The 22,236-nt window shown below is 38.9% G+C and overlaps 1 protein-coding gene across 1 annotated transcript in view; it reads right to left on the bottom strand.

Moving 5' to 3' along the window:
- LOC127639000 (voltage-dependent calcium channel subunit alpha-2/delta-1-like) overlaps positions 1 to 22,236 on the bottom strand; it is a 117,205-nt gene that overhangs the window by 19,175 nt on the left and 75,794 nt on the right. Inside the window, exons 17-25 of the mRNA XM_052120797.1 lie at positions 20,582 to 20,662; positions 19,425 to 19,499; positions 18,897 to 18,968; positions 17,951 to 18,022; positions 17,773 to 17,834; positions 16,719 to 16,795; positions 8,010 to 8,070; positions 6,952 to 7,052; positions 2,026 to 2,107 (exon numbers count right to left, since the gene is read on the bottom strand). Of these exons, the coding sequence (XP_051976757.1) occupies positions 2,026 to 2,107; positions 6,952 to 7,052; positions 8,010 to 8,070; positions 16,719 to 16,795; positions 17,773 to 17,834; positions 17,951 to 18,022; positions 18,897 to 18,968; positions 19,425 to 19,499; positions 20,582 to 20,662 (683 nt within the window). The remainder of the gene's footprint in view (positions 1 to 2,025; positions 2,108 to 6,951; positions 7,053 to 8,009; positions 8,071 to 16,718; positions 16,796 to 17,772; positions 17,835 to 17,950; positions 18,023 to 18,896; positions 18,969 to 19,424; positions 19,500 to 20,581; positions 20,663 to 22,236) is intronic.

Here is a 22,236-nt window from a genome sequence, read left to right on the forward strand (position 1 = left end):
GAAAGAAAATGCAATAAATGTAAATGGCGACTGAAAATAACATGCTGCCCAACATCTTATTTTGCATTTCACAGAACAAAAAGTCATATGGGTTTGGAACAACATGTGGGTGATTAATGTAAATAATGATGAATTTACAACTGCAGTTCTGGAAAAGTTGGGACGGTATGAAAAATTCTAATCAAAACAAAAAAAAGAGTGATTTATAAATAATATTCACCCAGTGCTATATTAAAAGCACTACAACAACACATTATTAGATGTTTAAGCTTGTTGTTTTTTCTTTAAAATATACAATCAAAGACATACTCCAAAAAAGTTGGGACAGTTGAGTGTTGGGACACTGTGAAATGTCATAATTTCTTCTAATAACACTTATTAAGCATTTGGGCACTGAAGACACAAGTTTGTTAAGTTTAGCAAGTTTTCCCCCATTCACATAATGCAGTTCTTCAGCTGCGCAATTGTATGGGGTCTTCGTTGACATATGGCGTGCTTCATAATGCACCGCACATTCTTAAATGGAGACAGGTCAGGGTTACAGGTAGCCCAATCTGACACCCAAACACTCTGCTTACACAGCCATGCACTTGTAATCGGCAGTATGTGGTTTGGTGTTGTCCTGCTGTAAGACCAAATCTGAATGCCCATGATCTCTGATCTCTCAAAAGTCACTGTCTTAAACTTTATGCATCTGTATGGATATCATGACATGGGCTTGGGAATACTTCTGTAAACCTTTGTCAGTCAACACTTTTCAATACTGCATCCACAGATGCAAGTTAAGGCTTCACCAAGCAAAGCAGAAGCCATACATCAACACTGGCCAGATGCACCATCAACTTCTCTGAGTTCAGTCTCATCTCAGATGGTAAGTAGCACATTGGAATCATGTTTTGTGGTCAACAAGTCCACATTTCAAATAGTTTTTGGGAAAAACAGCATTTGTGTTCTCCAGGCCAAAGAGGAAAAGGACCATCCAAGTTGTTATCAGCATCAGGTTCAAAAGCCACTGTCTGTATGGCATCGGGGTGTGTTAGTGTCCATGGCATGGGTTACTTTCACATCTGCGATGGCATCAGTAATGCAGAAATATCCAGTATTGTGCAAAAGTTTTAGGCATTTGTGAAAAATGTTGCATAGTGAGGATGTCTTCAAAAATAATGACATAAATAGTTTTTGTTATTAATTAATGTCATACAAAGTCCAGTAAACATAAAAACCTAAACCAATATTCGGTGTGACCATCTTTGCCTTCAAAACAGCACCAATTCTCCTAGGTACACCTGGACACAGTTTTTCTTGGTTGGCAGATAGGATGTTCAAGCTTATTGGAGAATTTGACACAGTTCTTCTATCTATTTAGGGTGACTCAGCTGCTTCTGTCTCTTTATGTAATCTCAGACTGTTCAGTGGGGGGCTTTGTGGGGGCCATGACATCTGCTGCAGGGCTCCCTGTTCTTCTATTCTAATCTTTTTTATTTGCAAAGGTTTGGGAGTCTTTTTGGGATGCTTTTGTGAAACACCTTATGTGCCAAAGACTTTTGAACAGTATCGTATGCAAACATTTTTGGAGCAACATAATGTATGCCGCCATCCAGGTGCCGTCTTTTTCAGACACATCCCTGCATTTTTCAGCAGGACGACGCCAAACTCCATACTTTCAGACTACAAGTGCATGGTTGTGAAAGCAGAGAGTGTGGGTGTCAGATTGGCCTGCCTGAAGTCCTGACCTGTCTCCAATTAAGAATGTGAGGCACATAATGAATCACAAAAAGGCAGCAACGAAGGCCCCGTACATCTGTGCAGCTGAAGACCTACATAATGGACGAATGGGGGAACATTCTGCTAGCTAAACTTAACTTGTTTCATCATTGCCCAAATGCTTAATAAGTGTTTGTTTTTTTTAAATGGTGATGTTACACAGTGATAAACACTTGACTCTCCTAACTTTCTTGGATCGTGTTGCAATCATTTTTGTTGTTGTCCTTGTTTATTGTGGATTTGTGTTTCTGTGGAACTCACGGTCTCTGTTCACTCCAGTGTTTGGCCAGTTCAGCAGTGATGCCAGCATCCAGCAGCAATCTGTTCGTCAGGTCCATATTGCCTGAGAAAACATACACCGCACAGACTCAAATAACTCTATGTGACTGATCTTGTTCTGTCCGTTGTACACTATCCGAATGTTTCTGCCCTTTATGATTGTTGCTTGTCAGATTGTACGATAAGATCTCAGTGAGATCTTGGGTAAAAGCCAAGAAAGTTGTTATTATTCATGACATAGGGAGCTAGGGAGCAAGATGTGTCGTAACTACAGTATAAACAATTGGGAAAATTCTTCGCAAATGCAATTAATTGCCGCCGGTGAGCTTGACACACTAAGCAATCAAAGACTGACGATTTTGCCCAACGACGAATGGCAATTCCCAAATTGTTTCTCAGACGACACAACCACGCCAAATTTGTACAGAATACATCTAGCGCAGAATCTACGGAAGAATCAATAGGCACAAAACAAAGGTTTACGTCAATATAAGCTTCACCTTGGACTTAATTAGATAAATACATAAACACCTGTTCGTCAAGAGAAAGAACAGGCTTCACATTCTGACCTTTGAGGCAACTGATGCACAAAGTCATAAAGAAGTAGAACTCCATAAAGAGAGAGAGAGAGAGGGGGAGAGAGTGAGAGAGAGAGTGAGAGAGAGAGAGACTGAAAAAATGAGGGAGTAAGACATGTCTGGAAAGTAACAAAGATAAATTTTCGGAGATGTGGAACAAGGTTGTATTCTTCGGCTTTATGAAACTGCAGTAAGTGTTCAAAGGCCTGCTTTCTTTTCTTTTTTTTCAGTGCGGGGATGTTCAGAGCACTTGGAATGTTTTATGACATTTCGCTGCAGTTCATTACCACAAAACCTTTACGACAAAACACACACACTTCAGACAGAGCAGCTGGTGGACAACTTTATTTCGTCCCTCCTCCGCGCACTGCATGCTTTTCATTAGGACCTGATTGAGAGCAGCTCGAGAACACAACTCAACCGATCCACCAGAGTTTGACAACGAGGAAATAATGGACTTCAAAACCAAGACCATACAGGCCTCAGTGACAAACAGCCACAAATATGAGTGTTTACAGAGCAATGTTTTGCTGATTACAACATTTTGTAGTCTATGATCACAAGGAATTACTAAAATAAACACATGATCTTTATTCTTTGAATGAAAGCGGACAACAACATGTCTGAATGAAACAAAATGTCTGTTTGTTGGCGAATTAGTTCATTTTTACTCTATTCTTTGGGCTTGTCAGCCTGTTGGACTCCGGGACGTCTGAAATAGCGATCAGCTATATTTTTTAATTCCCTTGACCATACTAATAGAACATTGCATATCTTTTCTCTCTCTTTCTGTTCTCTGTGACATGTCCTGCTTTTCCTCTCTCTCACATGATAATTTGTGCAGAATTGGGGATGGAGGTGGGGTCATAGGTATGAAGTATTACAGCCAAACCTACACATTCAACACATGTGCACCAATCCAAGTGATTACAGCACCACCAACTGATTTTACTGAGATCAAAGCGGCCTGCAGAAAGGAAGGTGTGTGTGTGTGTGTGTGTGTGTGTGTGTGTGAGGAGGGGGTGCCTGTGTCTGGTGTTGGTTTACACAGCTTTAACACGGTCAACAAGAGAACAATAAATAAAATCAGATCAAAACAGAAAAATAAAAGCCAATCGTAGAGCTCTCAGGGCACCACCATGTATTTCAACCCCTTTAATTTAATCAAGAAAGTGTCTATCATCACTGTCCGATAAAAAACACTTTTTTTTCTCCTCCCCTTTTTCTTTCCAATTTGGCATGCCCAATTTCCAATGTGCTCTAAGCCCTCGTGGTGGCATAGTGACTCGCCTCAATTCATGTGGCAGAGGACAAATCTCAGTTGTCCCCGCGTCTTAGACGTCAATCCACGCATCTTATCACGTGGCACGTTAAGCATGTTACCGCAGAGACATAGAGGATTCACTAGAGGATAGGAGGATTCACGCTATTCTCAGTGGCATCCACGCACAACTCACCATGCACCCCACCGAGAGCAAACCACATTATAGCGACCACAAGGAGGTTACCCCATGTGACTCTACCCTCCCTAGCAACCAGGCCAATTTGGTTGCTTAGGAGACCTGGCTGGAGTCACTCAGCATGCCCTGGATTCAAACTCACGACTCCAGGGATGGTAGTCAGTGTCTTTACTAGCTACCCAGGCACCCACGTTGTGACTTTTTGTCATTAACAGAATGCGCCGAATGACCTCTTCCTACTATTTTAAAGGAGACCTATTATACCCCTTTTTACAAGATGTAATATAAGTCTCAGGTGTTCCCAGAATGTGTTTGTGAAGTTTCAGCTCAAAATACCCAACGGATAATTTATTATACCATGTTGTAAATGCCTCTTTTTGAGTAGAATCAAAAACATGCTGTTTGCATGTGTGTGTCTTGAAATGTAAATTACATTCTGCTCCCCGCCCCCAACAAAGCTCTGGTCTCCGGGAATATGATCAGAGACAATGGTAACTTTAGCTGCATTAGCCATGGGATCAGCTAATAAGAACATTTGGAAAGACGATTTGCAAACATTTACAAAATATAAAGTGCGATACTTACATCTTCAGGATATAAAGCTGGAACAAGAACAATTAGTCAATTTTTTTATTTTAAATCCTGTTTTATATTGACACTCATTCACAATGCAGTCCGGTCATACACACATTTTTGTAAGTTTTGGGGCACATTTCCTTCAAAAACAAAACTTGTCCACTGTGTCTTCAGTGGCTCTGATGCCAGGAGTACATGAAGACTCTTATGTTCACTTTTACAGACAACAATAGAACACTTATGAGAGACATTATTCTTCTCACTGTATCAACTCCAGAGCGGAAAACAATGGCGGACTGCATGTAGATCACTCAGTTTAGGATCTATGATAATAGGGTGGAGTATGTCACTATTCGTGGGTGAGGCCTGCTCTAACGTGACGTCACTTAAGAGCAGAAATGAAAACCATTCATTTTGACACACTGTTTTTGATTAATAGAAGAAAGAGGAGTGTATGGACGTTTAGCATTGTAAGGTGGTTGTGTACACACAATGCCAACTCACATTTATGTACAAACACCATGTAAAAGTGAATTTTGCATAATAGTTTCCCTTTAATTGTGCATCGAAATGAACAATTAAATTATATTTAATCAGGCTATGTGTTTAACATTGGCCTTGAGAAGTGTCCATCAAACCTGTGTACCTGTGTAAAGAAGAGCGTCAACTAATTTACCTCAGCTCTCTGGCTGAAGAGTAGTGAAGAGATACCTACATCTTGCTGGCTCAGTGATTTCCCCGACAACCAAAGCCATTCATGAACACACAATGTCAGGTGGCTTTAAAAATACCAGCCATATACGGTTGCCAGATTTCCATCTTAGCGAAACCACGAGTGAAAGGTAATTCTCAGAGGCAATATATGTGTTGGATCTGGAAATCATGTCTCAAAACTGAACTGTCCACTCAACAACCAGACTAGAAACCCTTGTCATAAAAATTATTTTGATTTAAAATAGTAAGTGAAAGTGAAAGAATAAATTCTCTCCATCGATTACCTACCAAATGAGTTCTGGGAACACAAACATGCGCCATTGAAACCATGATAAGAAAACCGTGTATGTCCACATTCACTAATAAAAAGTCCAATTAATATCTCGAACAGTTCACTAACAGATGTGTAATGATATACGTAATTCTATTTATGGTGCTAATAATTATGTTATTTTTATTCATTTTGTATGATTGTTTCCAGAAGATCCGAGTTTTTCCATGCTCTTGAAAATGAAACTTTTTGGAGATACCTGCATCTCCTCAGACAGCGATGCTATGAGAACTACTTTGGACGTAGAGGAGGTTTCCCATGTTTTCACACACCAGCAGTAGTTTGACTCACGTAACTTGTTCAAGTACTCAACAGATGCATCAAGCCTTTTTCTCTATCTCTCTTTTTTTTATAAAATTAAACAAAATAAGTTGCATAGCTATGACTATTAAAGTGATAGTTCACCCAAAAATTATGCCATCAATTACTCACCATAACATTGTTTCCCTTTTGTGTTCCCCTGGATCGTGGAACACAAAAGGAAATGAAAGGCAGAATTTTAAGCACTGATAGCATCAGTCACCATTCAATTTCATTATATTGTATGGAGACTAACATACTTTTTAATATCTCATTTTGTGTTACATTGAGGGTTACATCAAATAGGTTTGGAGCAACATGAGAATTTTCGATTTTGGGCGAATTTTCACTTTAAGTAAAGTTTAATTAAAGTTGGAACGTGAGTGCTACATGCTTTAATCAAGATTATAACATTATAAATTGTTCATTTCAGCCCAGAGAATGATCTCTGAACCTTTAAACTGATGGTATATATTGCTGACCTCCAGGTGACCACCACTCTCAAAGTTAAGGCGCCTACAAACTAGGGACAGCTCTGATGTACTGTATAGGAATACATAAGATTACTTTGAGGGAGTGGAAAGAGCCCAGTCAGATTGAAATCAAGCAGGAATAGAGCAAATTGGATTTCTGAAAGCACAACTGAACCCACATCTCTGAGATTTTCATTGAACAATGGATGTCTATGTCAAGGTGCAATGCAGTAAAATTTGAAAGGTTCACAACTTCTGACTGCATGACAGGGCATTGCATTCGCAAACTCGTTAAGTCCTTCTGATGCACAATTCCCTGAATAAATAAATAAGTTTGCAGCATTCTCTGTTCTCTAGTGTAAACTCTAGCATGTAGGCACCTTACAGCTCAGTTCTGGATTTGAACCAGCATCACTGACTGACAGCCCTGACCCTGTCCTTGTAAAACTGCTTAGAGTGTTCCAGAATATACTCACATAGTGGGTTGTTGGGGGTCTTCCTGTCAATGTATTCAATGAAGTCGATGAGAAATTCAGTGTTGTTGTCACTCTGTGGTTTCAGGTCTGTGCAGTATTCTCTAAACATGTCAGAACATTTTTCAGAATAAAGTAAGAAAGCAGCACAACAATCCAGAGCATTTATTCAGGTAATCTAGGATGATCTATGAAATAAACTTCTTAAAAGAATGGTTCACCAAAACATTTAATTCTGTCATCATTTACTCACCATGCACATTGAAACATGGTGTGCCATGATTCATCATGAGACATGCAAGAACCAATGGGATTCAGCATAATTAAAGGTGCACAAAGTAACTTTTTGAGTGTGTCATCTTGGACTTACAGTGACACCTAGTGGTGTGGATGCCGCATCATTAAAAAATCTATAGTTTTCAGTAACAGAAGCCATTGTAGAAATGATTTATTTACAATCAGCCATGATTAATTTAATGCATAAGTAAAAGTGTCCAACAACAAGACAGTTACTGAGATTAAAGGAGTAGTATTCAGCTGGTCATGTGATTCTAAAATGGCTGCCCCCATAAAGGCGCCCCTGCCCCATGTAGAATAAAACAGCTTTTATAAGGTTCCTGATATGACTGGAGTCTTCATCTCATGTGAGTGGTCATGATTTGATATTCATGTTCCAAAATTACAATTAATTTCTTTAAGAGTAAAACTTTTGTTATGCGGAAAAAAATTACACAGTGCACCATTAACAGCAAACCTGGTGTGATGTGTCATAGGGTGCCACATTTGAATATGATTAAAGAGCAAGATTTTCAGCAAATAATGACTTCCATTTTTATGTTTTTCTCATATAGAGATATCGTATGGCTTTACAAGCCATTAAGTATGGCACACAAGTCGTAAAGACCACTTTTATGATCCTTTTATGGTGCTTTTTGTCCTTTTTGGAGCTGGATATTCTTATATATTCTACACAACCTCTCCTTTTGTGTTCCGCCTAACTTGAGGGTGAGTAAATGACTACAGTTTTCTTTTTGGGTGAACTATTCCTTTAGAAAACTGACCTGGGCGCTATGAAAGTATATCCATATTCTTCAAATTTGTCCACCTGCAGGCTTACAGAAACTGAAAGAAATATAAAAAGTGAAACGATCATAAATCAGTCAAAGATCAAAGCTTACTTCAGTAAGTTCTGTCATTCCTAAGCATTAAATGAATAAAATGAAGTTGAATGCAAAATATAAAAACAAAACAAACCTAGAGGAAAATCAAAATGACCAGACAGTTAAACAAAACTCTACAGATAGCAGGCTGCTGCACAACAGCTTGTAAAAATCTGTCTCTTAGCTTCTGTCTAGTAACACAGTTATCTGCTGTGACACCCTGCTGTTCAGGCACACAACCCCACATGAGAGGAAGTTTTAAATTAGTTAGCACAGAGCTACTTTATCCATTATCTCATTGGTTAAGCATGTGAGTCTCACTTGCCTCTTGTCCATGTTGTATTATGATGCCATCAATATAGAAGACACTAATATGTCATCAATACTACCATGGCCTTTTTAAAGATTATGCTAATTTCTTATATCATGTAATTTAGCCCCCATTCTCATAGTTGAGTTTCCTCTAAAAGATACATTTAAGTGCAGAAAACATTAATGAGGCACAGATGTCTCCTTCAAATGTGGCATATTCTACCAATTGACTAAGTGTGCTTGTTTGTGTTTGAGACAAGATGACAGACTCAAACATGGGCGAGGTCAGGGTTCATACAAGATGGATAAGACAAAAGGGAAAGAAAACAGTACTTGCCATCTTCTGAAGGGTCAAATGCCACAATGAGGGAAAGAGAGGAAGCGATTGATCGAGGAGAAGGGGAAAGAGAGGGAGAGAAACAGGGTAAAACCACAGGGGTTAAAGGTCACCAATATTTTATTCACAGAACAAGTCTTGAATAAAAATACTGCATTCTGGTCCAAGGCTTTTTGCTCAATGCTAATTGAAGGAAAAACTATGTGGGGTCTTACATGTGGTACTGAAGTCTGTTCATGATGGTTATTTTATCGTTAATGAATTATGCATTCACATGAGCCAGACAGAGGAGGGCAGAACTTCATGCGACCAAAGTGGAAAATAATTATAGTTTACACATTGCAAATATTTTTGTGTGTGAACCCAAATATGGACTAGCAACCATTTCAATGATTGTAAATTAGTTTGTTATTACGTATTGTCTTCATCAAATGACTTGCCTTTGTTATTAAAACAATGGTATTATAATTTATAAGGCCATTCTTTAAAGACTTTGATGATTTTAAGAAAAACATCTCAGCACTGTAGGTCCATACAATTCAAGTGAATGTTGGCCAGAACTTTGAAGCTCTAAAAAGCACATAAGACAGCATAAAAGTGATCCATATGCGACATATGGTTTGATTCATGTCTTCTGAAACGATCCAATTGATTTTAGATGAGAACAGACCAAACTATAACTATTATTTCACTATAAATCTTAACTCCACTGGAGTCATATGGATGACTTTTATGCAGCCTTTATGTTCTTTTGGAAGCTGTAAAGTTTTGGAGCCTTTTGACTTGCATTGTATAGACCTGCAGAGCTGAAATATTCTTTAAAAATATTTGTTTGTGTTCTGCACAAGAAAGAAAGTCATACACATCTGGGATGGCATGACGGTGAGTAAATGAGAGAATTTTCATTTCTGGGGGAACAATTCCTTTAAGTCAATGAAATATAACTGCATTAAAATGTGACCGGCTTCATCATTTTGAGTCCCTTTGAAACACCAGAGAAACACATTTTGAGTTTTATGCACAAAAGTAAAAACGGAGTCTCAGCTTTTTACTGATATAGTTACTATGTTTCACACCAAACTGTTGCCGAGATATTATCATTGAAAAGTTGGCTGAGACTTTCCTTTTAACTTCAGTGCATAAAACTAAAAATGTGTTTCTGGGTCAAAGATACTCAGAATAACGGAGCAGATCACGAATGATGCAAGACATTTTCTCAGAACTAACTACACTTTTCTAAGCCATTTTTGTGAATACCTTTAAGAAACTGGTCTCAAGGTGATCTTTAGAGGATTTACTGTAAAAAGTCAGTTATCCTTGAGTTCACACAGGTGATCAAGCAGAGTAACCTCTGGAGTAGTTCATCACATACAGATGGACATATTCCACTAACGTTTGATCACCAGCAAGTGTCTAATCATCACAATTTTTAGTCTTAATTTTTAACAGTATTTTTATGTATTAAAGTTAAATATTTGGCTTGAAAAGTGTACTTCTGCTACCTCCTTTTTAAAAAAAAATAGCAGATTTAGATTTTTTTCATAAATGTTTAAGTGCTTAAGTGTCCAAATTCATTGGGCCACTTTATTTTCATGTGATTGACATTATAGTGCAAACTGTGTTATTCAATCTCTGCAGAGGTATCAGGTATAAAAAAGAAGGGTAGAATGTTAAAATAGGGTTTGAGGGGCACACACGTCATGGTTAGTGTTGTAACCTCCATTCCCCGATGGAAGGAACGAGATGTTGTGTCGATTGTAGTGACACAAGGGGTCTCTTCTAAGAGCCTTGCATACCTCTGAACTTGAGAAAAGGCGAATGTCAAATTAACAGACAGAATTTGCATGTCCCACCCCCGGACATACAGTTATAAAGGGGAGCGGGTAAGCGTCTGTCAGACAGGTTTTCATTGAGAATAAGGTTAAGGCGCATTACAGTGGAAGGGATATTGATGTGGCAAGGAGAACACAATGTCTCATTCCTTCCATCGGGGAACTGAGGTTACAACAGTAACCTTGATGTTCCCCTTCTGTCCCTCACTCGACGTTGTGTCGATTGTAGTGACACAAGGGGTCCCACTTCAAAACGGCATGCACTAACCCGTGTTACGTGACTGCTAAGCCAGGTGCAAGCAAGCTGTTGCGTGCTAGAAGCAGCTGGGTCGGCTGCACATAACCCTCCCCAACGCCCCCAATAAAAGTGTCATATACCGCTCTTAGTTTCCCAGTACCCGTAGGAAACAGGTGACATTACTTTCATGGGAGCCAGCTGGCCAGCCACGGCCTTTTCTCGCTCCATGTTTCACGTCATAGAGTTAAAAGGCGGCTATTGATGTGTCGGGGAAGGCGTTCGTTTCCGTTCCTATTCTTTCAGGAGGAAAAGGCCCTGCGGAGACCACAACCTGCCCAGACTGGGAGGAGGTAACTTGTGCCTAATACACATGGGGGTTGTCAAGCCACCCGTGGACATGGTGCGGTGGTAGATCCTGCCTGAAAAGGGAGGAGTGCTACAGACATGGTGACCGGGGGGCAGCGAGGACTGCCCAAGGGAGACGCGGGTCCTGCCAGCAGGGGGACCGTACCGCGGAAAATCTGGGAGAGCACCAATTTGCGAACAGATGCCACTTGAGGGCGTAAAGATCTGGAATGGTTGATCGAGTCTACGACTGCAGGTGGTAGACCGCTTAAGTCTTCCGCGTCCTGTCCAGGGGCCAGATATGGAGGTTCCAGAGGTCTGGGCGTGGTGCCAAAGGGTGCCCCATCCCTGAGAAAGGAGGTCCTTCCTCAGGGGAATTTGCCAGGGAGGTGCTGTCGCGAGGAGCATGAGATCCGAGAACCAGGTCAGAGTGGGCCAGTAAGGAGCCACTAAGGTGACCTGTTCCTCATCCTCCCTGACCTTGCACAGCACCAGTGAAAGAAGGCTCACTGGGGGAAATGCGTACTTGCAGCCCCGGGGCCAGCTGTGTGCCAGAGCGTCTGTGCTGAGAGGGGCCTCCGTTAGGTAGTACCAGAGCGGGCAGTGGGAGTTGTCTTGGGAGGCAAAGAGATCTATCTGTGCCCTGCCGAAGTAGTCCCAGATCAGCTGGACCACCTGGGGGTGGAGTCTCCACTCTCCGCTGAGCGAGACATGTCATGACATGCTCAGTTGTGAGGCGCGCTGACATTGATACTGAGTCTAACTCCAAGCCGGGAAAAGAGATGCTCTGAAGTACACGTCCTTCAGGTCTACTGCTGCGAACCAATCTAATGCAAACGCAGGTTATAATTTGTTTCTGCGTGAGCATTCTAAACCGGAGTTTGTGTAAAGTCCGGTTGAGAATTCGCAGGTCCAAGATTGGCCGCAACCCACCATGGGTACGATGAAGTAAGGGCTGTAGAGACCCTTCTCCATCTCGGCTGGAGGGACAGGCTCTATCGCAGGGTTTTAACCTCTGTACTTATGGTGCTCGCATTTCCGCTGCGCATGCAGTGGAGTGAATTCCAGAGAATTTGGAAAGACGAGGCGGGAGCCCGGTGAACTGAATCGCGTAGCCGAGTCGGATGGTCCTGGCCAGCATCAATAATGCGTCAGAAGCGCGTCCCCAGGCTTGGCTGCGGAGAAAAACTCAAAGCACTTACCTTGCTCCAAGCACCCGGCAGGGGGCAGGTTAAAGACTGAGGAGGAGGTCCTGTAGGGACACATTCAGAACTAGCGTGGCTATGAGCGGTGCCCTGCCCCGAGGAACCAATCGAGTAGCTGTGGGGGGGCGGAGGATTCCAGTCAAGCCTCATGCACACAGTGGCCCAGGAAAGCATAGCGGACATCCGTGCCTCAGGCTCAGACTGGGCGAGCAGACCCGAAGGTGGCAGCCCAGACAAGTCATCAGCATCAGGCGAAATATTCATCCAATTCTGGGGCTCGAAGGAGAATGCCGGCTGGCTGCCAGGGGGCGGATGGATCGTGAGGATTTACCCAGAGAAACTGAGCCCGTCGGCATCCCTGAATCACATTTATCGCCAGCCGGGTCATCCTCAATCCCTTGGGAAGAATGAACGACGCGGGGTCAGCTGAAGTGGCTTTCTCTGTGAGAAAAGAATGCCGCGACCGCAATGTTACCATGGCTAGAACAAGAACATTCAGAAAACGCTACCTGCGTGTGATCGCAGCCCAGGCACGCAAGGCCACTTTTATGACCATCAGAAGTGGAGAGAAATGGACCGCATCCAGGAACTACACAGAGGCGGAACGGCATCTTGAAAAAGACGCATCCTGAAAAGGACGTTCAATGCCTGCTGGTTATTGCTCTTTTATGAGTGGAAACTCAAACTCTTTCAGAGAAAATAAACTCTTTTAGGAGGAGAAACACTCTTTCAGGCAATGAAAGCACTGTCGAAGTGCCTAGGGGCATGGACTGCACAGCGTGCAGAGAGGAGAAAGCCGCTGGAATGCGCCGTATATCCAACAGCAGTGATTATCACCAGTAGAGGTGAGTGGAACAGTGGTGAACTCAGCTTTGCTGTTGCACAACCGCTCAGCTCCAAAGAAAAAATCTGTCTGAAATCTCCCCTTTATACCTGTATGTCCGGGGGCGGGACATGCAAATTCTGTCTGCCAATTTGACATTGGCCTTTTCTTAAGTTCAGAGGCATGCAAGGCTCTCAGAAGAGACCCCTTGTGTCACTACAATCGACACAACGTCAAGTGAGTGACAGAAGGGGAAATATAGTTTGGCAGATGTGCTCTCATAAAGAAGCAGAGATCTGGTGGCAGAGGGGTTATTAGTACAGACTGTTATTGCGGAACAGTAACATTAAAAGCCTCAGAGTTACAATGTGCTGTAAAGTTAAAAATGGACACACACACCACCACATCTGCACCTGGAAAAGCACACACAGTCTCCAACACACACATAGAGGAGATGCTTTCTGAAGAGCAAGGACTGTATGTTGTTAAACTGGACCTTTACAAGGCTTTTAAAACATCCAGATGATTCAAAGAGCAGGAGGTTTGGGATAAAAGAAAACAGGGAGTCACGTTCATGTCCTTTGTGATTTCACCTTCCAAATCCCAGGAATCTATCCCTAAACGTATCCTGATGCTCTCACACATACACACATATTCAAATAAATACAGCTGGGTCCTAGCATGGAAATGCAATATCCACATGATATGATTAAAATTAAATGCTAACCACTCTCATACCTTTGACAAACACAATGATGCTGCCAGTTGCAAGGAGAAAATAACAGATATAATTTAAAATGTTCAGCTGGGAAACAGACACACATGCAGAACAGACACCCACAGCAGAGTGAGTGTGTGTTAATATGTACATTATTTTCCATGGTAACTATGGAGAATTTAACAGGTGTAAAGCAGGTGTGAGTTTTAGAGATGAACCGATAATCGGTTTGACCAATATTTTTAACCAACATTTTAACTTTTCCAATTAATCGGTAATTGTTTTTTCAAATTTAGGGTTACAGATAGTTTCACGCATATTAGAGAGTATTAGAGTATTAGAGAGAGACCGATAATCATTTATGACTGATATTTGTAACCAATATTTTCACTTATTCACTTAATTTGTTACACATTTTTAAAAACTGGGATTACTGATAGAGTTACACATAGCCCTAATCGAGTAAGTGTGAGTATTAGAAATAGACCGATAATCCAGACAGATAATCGGTTTAACAGATATTTGTAACCGATATTTTAACTTTTCCTCTTAATTGTTTTTTGTTTTTAAAAATTGTGATTACTGATCAAGTTACACACAGCCTGGAATGAGCAGTTGTAAGTATTAGAGAAGGACAGATAATTGGTTTAATAGATATCTGCAATGGATATTTTCACTTTTCCACTTAATCGGTTATTTTATTTTATTTTTTTTAATAAGGGTTAATAATAGAGTTAGACAATGCGCAAAACAAAGATAAACTCAAATAATAGAACAAACTGTGCAAATATTGTTCATTTTCACACAAGAGAAAGACTGTACATTTTAAATAGGTATTTATCTACTACTACTAGATATAAGAAGTTGCCAGCTTTTAGGACATAAAGGTGGCTTTAAAGCTAACAGACATGGACTAAAAGCAAATTAAATAAATAAATAAATGATGTAATGGGGGCTTGAAGTGAAGAGACTTGGACACGTGGACATTGCATATGAAACATATTACATTCATTTTTTGTTGAAAATGCACCTTAAGACTTTTTAAGACCTGAACAAATACAGTTTCTACCATATCCCCCATACAAAAACAAACCCACACAATGTAAAAATAAATCATGTATCAAAGACTCTTACTTAAACTGGCAGGGGCACACATTCAACATGGCCTTAACATTGCTTATCAGTAAAACAGGATAGGCTATATGCAAGTTTAAAATACTCAAGACATGTTTTCCACATAAATACTGTATCAAATTAAAATAGGTTTATATACCATTATATAAATAAAAAAATAAACTATAGATTGACCGATATTTGATTGTGCTGATTTGATAATGTGTTGAAAGAATACCAGTTAGCCTGCCAATAGTTTTTAAACTTGGTAGCCTTTATTAAATGTTCTTAGTCTTTCCTTCCTGTGATGGGGAGGACCAGACAGAGGCTACAAGATTCTAAATCGAATTAAATTCCAGATGCACTTTATGCAACTTTGAAATACACTGGGGACTCTTATTTTGAAATGTTTGCACTTCACTAATTCCAACTGCTCATTCAAATATATAAGGGATATAAAATGTGTACTCCTCCAATAATTTACAATGTATTACAATATAAACAATTAAAAGTAAACATTGTCTTATTTCATCAACACTACATCATCATCATCAACGGTTGATCTTTAGTGATAGCTTGTCATAAATTTCCGATATGGCCAAATGATTGTGAACTGCTCTGCAACAGCTGAAAACACTCACAAGCCCCAGCGTGCTTGGAGAAAAAACAGTGCTGCGGTTTCACTTTGAAGGACTCAGCACATGCATTTATTTAATTAAATCGTATTCTTTTTAAGTTTGATGATAACATTAGGTCATATCACGATTCCTGTCTTTCCGCACCAAAATTTAAGACCTCTTTAAATAAAAATTAAGACTTTTGTTGTATCATTTAAGACTATTTATGACCTTATATTTTGGAAAACTGAATTGAAGACATTTTAAGACTTTTAAGTATCCGTGGAAACCCTGGATAAATTATTTAATTGTTACTGTGTCTCGAAAAAGAAATAAAATACTTATTAAAATTAAGTTATGCCTGTCGATTGATGACTTAAACGTAAAAACTATCAGTATCGGTCATATAAACCAATATCGGTGGATCTCTAGTGAGTATCACAGGACACTGAGAAGACACAAGAGTGAGAGAACAGCAGGAAAATACTTGCCGGAATCTACGGAGGGCCTCCAAGCTATAGACAGGCAGGCAAAAGAGGGAAAAGAGGGAGAGAGATGGATAGAAAAAGAGAGAGAATGAAAGGGGTGTGGGGAAGAAAAATAAAATAAACAACATAAGGGGTTTCACAATATTTTATTCTGCATCCAGAAGCTTTGAATAAGAATATTGTATAGAAACTGTGAAGGCTCTCTTGAGGGGAGGGGGCCTTTGAGATTCACTTTCCACTCCAAAAGCCACATAAGAGAGGAGAGGGTAAACATGGGCACAGAGGTGCGTTTGGAAGGAAAAAAAGGGGTAATATGCACGGGGAGAGACGCCTTTGCCAGGCGTCTTGTCTGGTGAACGCTCTCAGAGGTAGACCACAACTAAGGAACCAAGCTGCTACAGCTCTGGAGGAGGTTAGGGTGTCAAAAAGAGATGTGGAATGGATGGAGGTTGAGGGGTTGATCCAAGGGGGCTGGATAAAAACCAGGAGCTCTCCCTAAGGCATCTCTTCTCAGTGGCGGCAGTGAGGCTGGCATTCCTTTGAGTTTGATAAAGGTGAGTAATGGTCTGGTGGGTTACTTACATATGGCCTGAGTGATGGTGTCTCCTATTGTGGCCTTGATATAGTGGAGACTGTACTCTGGTAGGACTAAAGCAAGGCTATAAAGAGAAGACACGAGAATGAAGATAATGAGAAATTGATCATCCCATGAAAAAAAACTTGGACTTTTGTTGCTTTAAGTCCTTGTCAGTTAGCTTTGAGGCCATCTGTATGCAAGTATACTCCTAAAAGTTTAGCAGATTGCGGACCATAAATGTTAATGACAAATATTTGCATAATAAAGTGCTCTCTAGAATGAGAACATCCTCTCCTCCAAAACTAAATACCACCTGCCTACAACTAGCAATACATAGTAACAAATCATGGTTTGTCTTTGGTTGTGTTATTGCTTGTCCTTGTATATTTCCCAGCCATAAATTGGTTGAGAAGGAAACGGCTTGAATTAATTTCTTTTAAAAGTGTCTTACTTGCTTTTGTCTATAGTACAAAAGTTTAGTTTGAAGTTAAACCTGATTAAAAGTGATCTCAAGGACAAAAAAAGTTACTCTGATAGCTTTCCTATTGCATCAATTACTCCGTCAATCTTTTCTGTGTCCTTGTGCAAGTGATGTATGTTGCTTTGGAACACTAATAAAAATTACTTTTTCTGTACAGTGTCTTTTCAGGAAACACTCCTACTTAAAAAGTAAAACACATATATTTTTTTAAATATATGTTGTTTTGTTGCAAATAGTTTTTTGTGTGATGTCACCATTAGGATGATCAACACCCCCCTCAATGTTTTTGTGCTTGTATAGATGGTTCAGTCAAAACAAACACAGAATTTTCATAGTGCCACAGAGACACAGTGCTTACAGTTTTGGAGAAAATGGCTTACTAACAGTTATCTCTGCATATTAAGGTTAGATAAAGTATTTTAAATAGTTAAGTTCATTCAATATGAACATCAAGTTAAGAGAACTTAATTACACAAGTTTTGGAGATGCAATCACTCAGTTAAATTGAGGAAACAAGTTTGCTCAATTAATTGAGTAGTCTCGGTTTCAGTGTATAATATACCAAATAAGACTTGTACCTGTAGTCTGTTTTATGAACTGGACCCCAAGTGTAGGACCTGACACCCCTGTCTATGTAGCGCTGCAATGAGAGTAAAATGAGAAGAAAAAAAAGCCACAGTTTAATAATCCATTACATTCAGCAGGTTGATTTATTGAAATAAATAATTAAGTAATGATAAAGAATAACACGATTACCTCATCTTGTGACTTTAAAAGGGTGTGGAATGTCCGATCGCCCGTCTCACTGTCTATCATGCTTTTCCTGATCTACAGATAGAGAGACAGACAGGTGTGTTGCTGCCCTGTACTAAGGTTGTAGATGTACACTACCAGTCAAAAGTTCAGACACAAGGAAATTAAGATTTTCATATACAACATATTTTTATGAAATCACACAGAACTGAGAATTAAGTTCTTTCTGTTTTTTGATGCTTCGATAATTGTATTGTTTTGAAGTGAACAGCTGTACAACATGGCAAAAACGACATTAAAGAGAAAGTTAATCGAAAAATGTAATGCATGTTGTTTCAAACCTGTATGAATTTCTTTCAAAGCAGAATATTAGGGACTGACAGCCTCAGGTCACCATTCACTTTCATTGGATAGAAGAAGACGCAATGAAAGTGAATGGAGTCTGTCAATCCTCAACATTCTGCCTTTTGTTTTCCACAGATGAAATATGTCCTATGAGTTGGAGCAACATGAGAGTAAATGATGAAATAATTCCCATTTAATATCTCAAATTATACCAGATGAAATATTTAACAGATTGACTATTTGCACCAAGGTGTAAATGGTCACACAGCACAGCTATTTACACCTGTATAGCAGGAGACAGACAAAACTACAACAAATATTCGTGTTTCAGACATGGCTAGAGGGTAATGCATAAATATGTTATATACTATGCACATTACATTGCACTATATCTGCAATACTATATAATACAATATTTTAATAGTACAGTAATTGTACATGTTACAAGACAAAATGCAATTAGTGTTTACTATTAATGACACCAGGGTTAAAATAGCTTCTCTCAAAATTAAATCTGATCACTGCCTTCAAACGCACAAGCTTAAGACTCCATCTGTGTCTTTATGTCCTCAAGCTGTTTATCTTTGACTGAATTTGTTCTTACCTCCACTTTCATGTCATCCTCCAGTTCTGCATCCAGGAAGTCCAGTGTCACAGGTTCCTGAGACTTCAGATCCTGAAGTACAAAAACAGATTACAAGGTACAATACATCAATACAGGACAGCACACCTTATTTTTTGTTTAAAAATATTTATTCGTGACTCAATTTTCCTTGAAAAGGTGACCAAGAATTCCAGGGAGGAACCATTTCTCAGTATTCCAACTTTGTCCACACAAAGCATCCACTAATCACTGACTAAACATTTACAAATTAACTGTGATGATATGTATTGAATGAATGCCTTCTTTGTCATTTCATCTGTAAACTAAACAGAACGATTGTATTTGGATTGCCCAAATGATTATTATTGCACAGGACAGATGACCTATGGGGATGTGGGTGGCCCGAATTCTATCATCAGAACCTGTAGGGAAGGTTCTTTTATATACACACATGGTCATGGGCAGTCATTTCTAAGCAGAGAGAAAAAGACAGAGAAAGAAAACACCAAAATAAACAATGAAAGTTACCTCTGGCTGAAGATTGGGATGAAGCAGTACGTAGCCGTTAGGATCAATGGCAAAGTAGTATCCATTTGGGCCAAGCTTTATGGAACAAAAGACATGAGAGATAAATATGTTGCACTTTTGTAGCATTTTCCCCCTAAAGTCCATTTACATTTTTTATTAAGATTTCTTGCACTAAAAATGTTATTTTATTGTTACATGACCATTTTATACCTTGTTTTGCAACTGTTTTTATCTTTAAAGAAATCGTTCATTTAAAAATTCTGTCATTTCTTCTCATGTTACTCTGACATTGTTCCAAACCAATGTTGCTTGTTTTCCTCTGTGGAATACAAATGGAGATTTGTAGGCAGAATGTAAGCCTTAGTCACCATTAATTTTCAATGTATGAAAAAAAGATGCAATGACAGTGACTATGTTTACATGGAAATCAGAAAGCTGTTTAAGGCTCGAAATCTGTGTATGCGTTTACACGAGCTATGTTATCTGCTTTCTCTTTACATTTTCTCTTTGTAAATAACAAACATGGGATCCAAGGAAGAGTTTGCCATTTTATTTTCTTCACTTTATTTCCAGATATTCCAGAGTTGTTGCTGTGTTTGTTTCCTTAACTTTCTATCATGTCCTGCAGCTGAATTGCGCTGCAAAAGTGGGGTGTTCCTCTAACATAAAACTCCGGGATTTTCCCAGTGTACCAGATTAAGATGCTGCGAAACATCTTCTTTTGTGTTCAATGGAATAATGAATGTTTGGAACAACATTAGGGTGAGTAAATTATGTGACCTTGTCAGAACAGACCTGTGATCCATTTTTGGGTTGCAACCCACCTGTTTCGAAATTACCTGTTTTTTTGCAGTTTAGTTTCCATAAATGGTCTGAGTGCACTGGTGACGAATCTCTGAAGTGTCTACATTGAACACTGATTTATTTTTTTATTTTTTTGAAAGAGACAGGAAAACCATGCTTTCCATGACATACTCCATTTAAATTACTTTGCCATTACAAACAGAAAATAAGATTTGCTTAACACCAGCAGTGGTATGAAGGAATAACATGACCCAGTTGTAGGTCCAGCTACAGGTCAATGTAACGCTTGTGCAAGCTCTCCAATGTTGCAAACCAACAGTCGTAAATAAAGAGGAACAGCTCTCATGCCTTACAGTGTAACGTGGCGTCAGTCCCTTGATGTCTTCCAGAGACACGTCTATGGCCATCACCCCCAGAATCAACTGGTTCTGGCTCTTCAATTGATAACAAGGACAACAAAATTACTAACATAAGTCATTGTGTACTGATCAAGATTACTTCACTGTTGTCAGATTCAGCAGACATCAAACAACATGCACAGGCCTTTTTGAAGCATGCATTTTAATTCTGTAAATTTCCTAATTAATTGTCTGAAAGTCTGAACATATAAGTAGATGTGTCTATTTTTAGGTTCAAGTGGGAGTAAAATATAGTGGGGTAATTATTACATTTATATTTGCTCCAACAACAATATATATATATATATACAGTGAGGGAAAAAAGTATTTGATCTCCTGCTGATATTGTAAGTTTGCCCACTGACAAACAAATGATCAGTCTATAATTTTAATGGTAGGTTAATTTGAACAGTGAGAGACAGAATAACAACAAAAAAATCCAGAAAAACGCATGTCAAAAATGTTATAAATTGAATAATATTTGGTGGGCAAACGTACAAAATCAGCAGGGGATCAAATACTTTTTTCCCTCACTGTATATTATATATATATATATATATATATATATATATATATATATATATATATATATATATATATATATATAAAATAAAAAAATATTCAATATTGTTTTTTTAGAAACAAGTCAGGGGTATACATAGTACACAATACTACAGATATATTTTACAATAATGCCAAGACATTATATTCATTACATAGTGTAATGGTTTTCAATGATTTGGAGTTGTTGGAGGTACAAAGTGTATTTAAATAATATTTCAAGTCTTTACGAAAAAGTGCAAATAGGGGCTTTTATAGACATAAATTTACACTTATGTATAAAACAAACTTGCCAAGAAAAATAAACAGATTAATCAGAATATATTAACTTAAGTTATCAAAACTGTGAAAACCAAATAAAACGTCTTTATAAAGCAAAGAAAAACTAGTTAAAATAGAGGTACGTACAAACAAACAAAATGTTCTCCAAAATACTACAGCGTGGACACATTCCCAAAAAAGGCGAGGTGCAGATTCATCTACAGCATTACAGGAGCAAAGTGGATCTATTTCAGGGAGCATGTTTCTTAAATAAAGATTGACAGGGTAAAAACTGTGTAACAGTTTAAAGGACAGCTCCTTAACCTTGTTATTAATTAAATATTTGTTATGACCTGCATCAGACATGCTTGAGTCGCATCTCGGGTGTATTGCGTCATAAAAGTAAAATGTTTAGGTCACTGTGTCAAGTTAAATATAGTTTAATACTCAATCTTTAAACACATCTTAAGATCCCTTGGTTCGCATTTGCGCTCCTTCAAGTGTTTTGAAGGCAAGAACGTAACGCATGTCTGTGTTGTGTGTCCACTGAAGAGTTGTTAATGTTTTGTTCACTGTAATAAACTGTGCGTTGCTCACACAGCTGAAATTTCACTTACTGCCCTCTGGAGTAAACAGGTGGTACTACAAGCTTGCATTTCTCAGGAAAGCATTGCGATTAATTGCGTAAATTTTTTTAAATTGAAAGCCCTAATATATATATATATATATATATATATATATATATATTTTTTTATTTTATTTATTTTTTTTTTATTTCCACAACTTTC

The sequence above is a fragment of the Xyrauchen texanus genome, chromosome 47 (genome assembly GCF_025860055.1).
Source record: "Xyrauchen texanus isolate HMW12.3.18 chromosome 47, RBS_HiC_50CHRs, whole genome shotgun sequence".
NCBI classification, from domain to species: Eukaryota; Metazoa; Chordata; class Actinopteri; order Cypriniformes; family Catostomidae; genus Xyrauchen; species Xyrauchen texanus.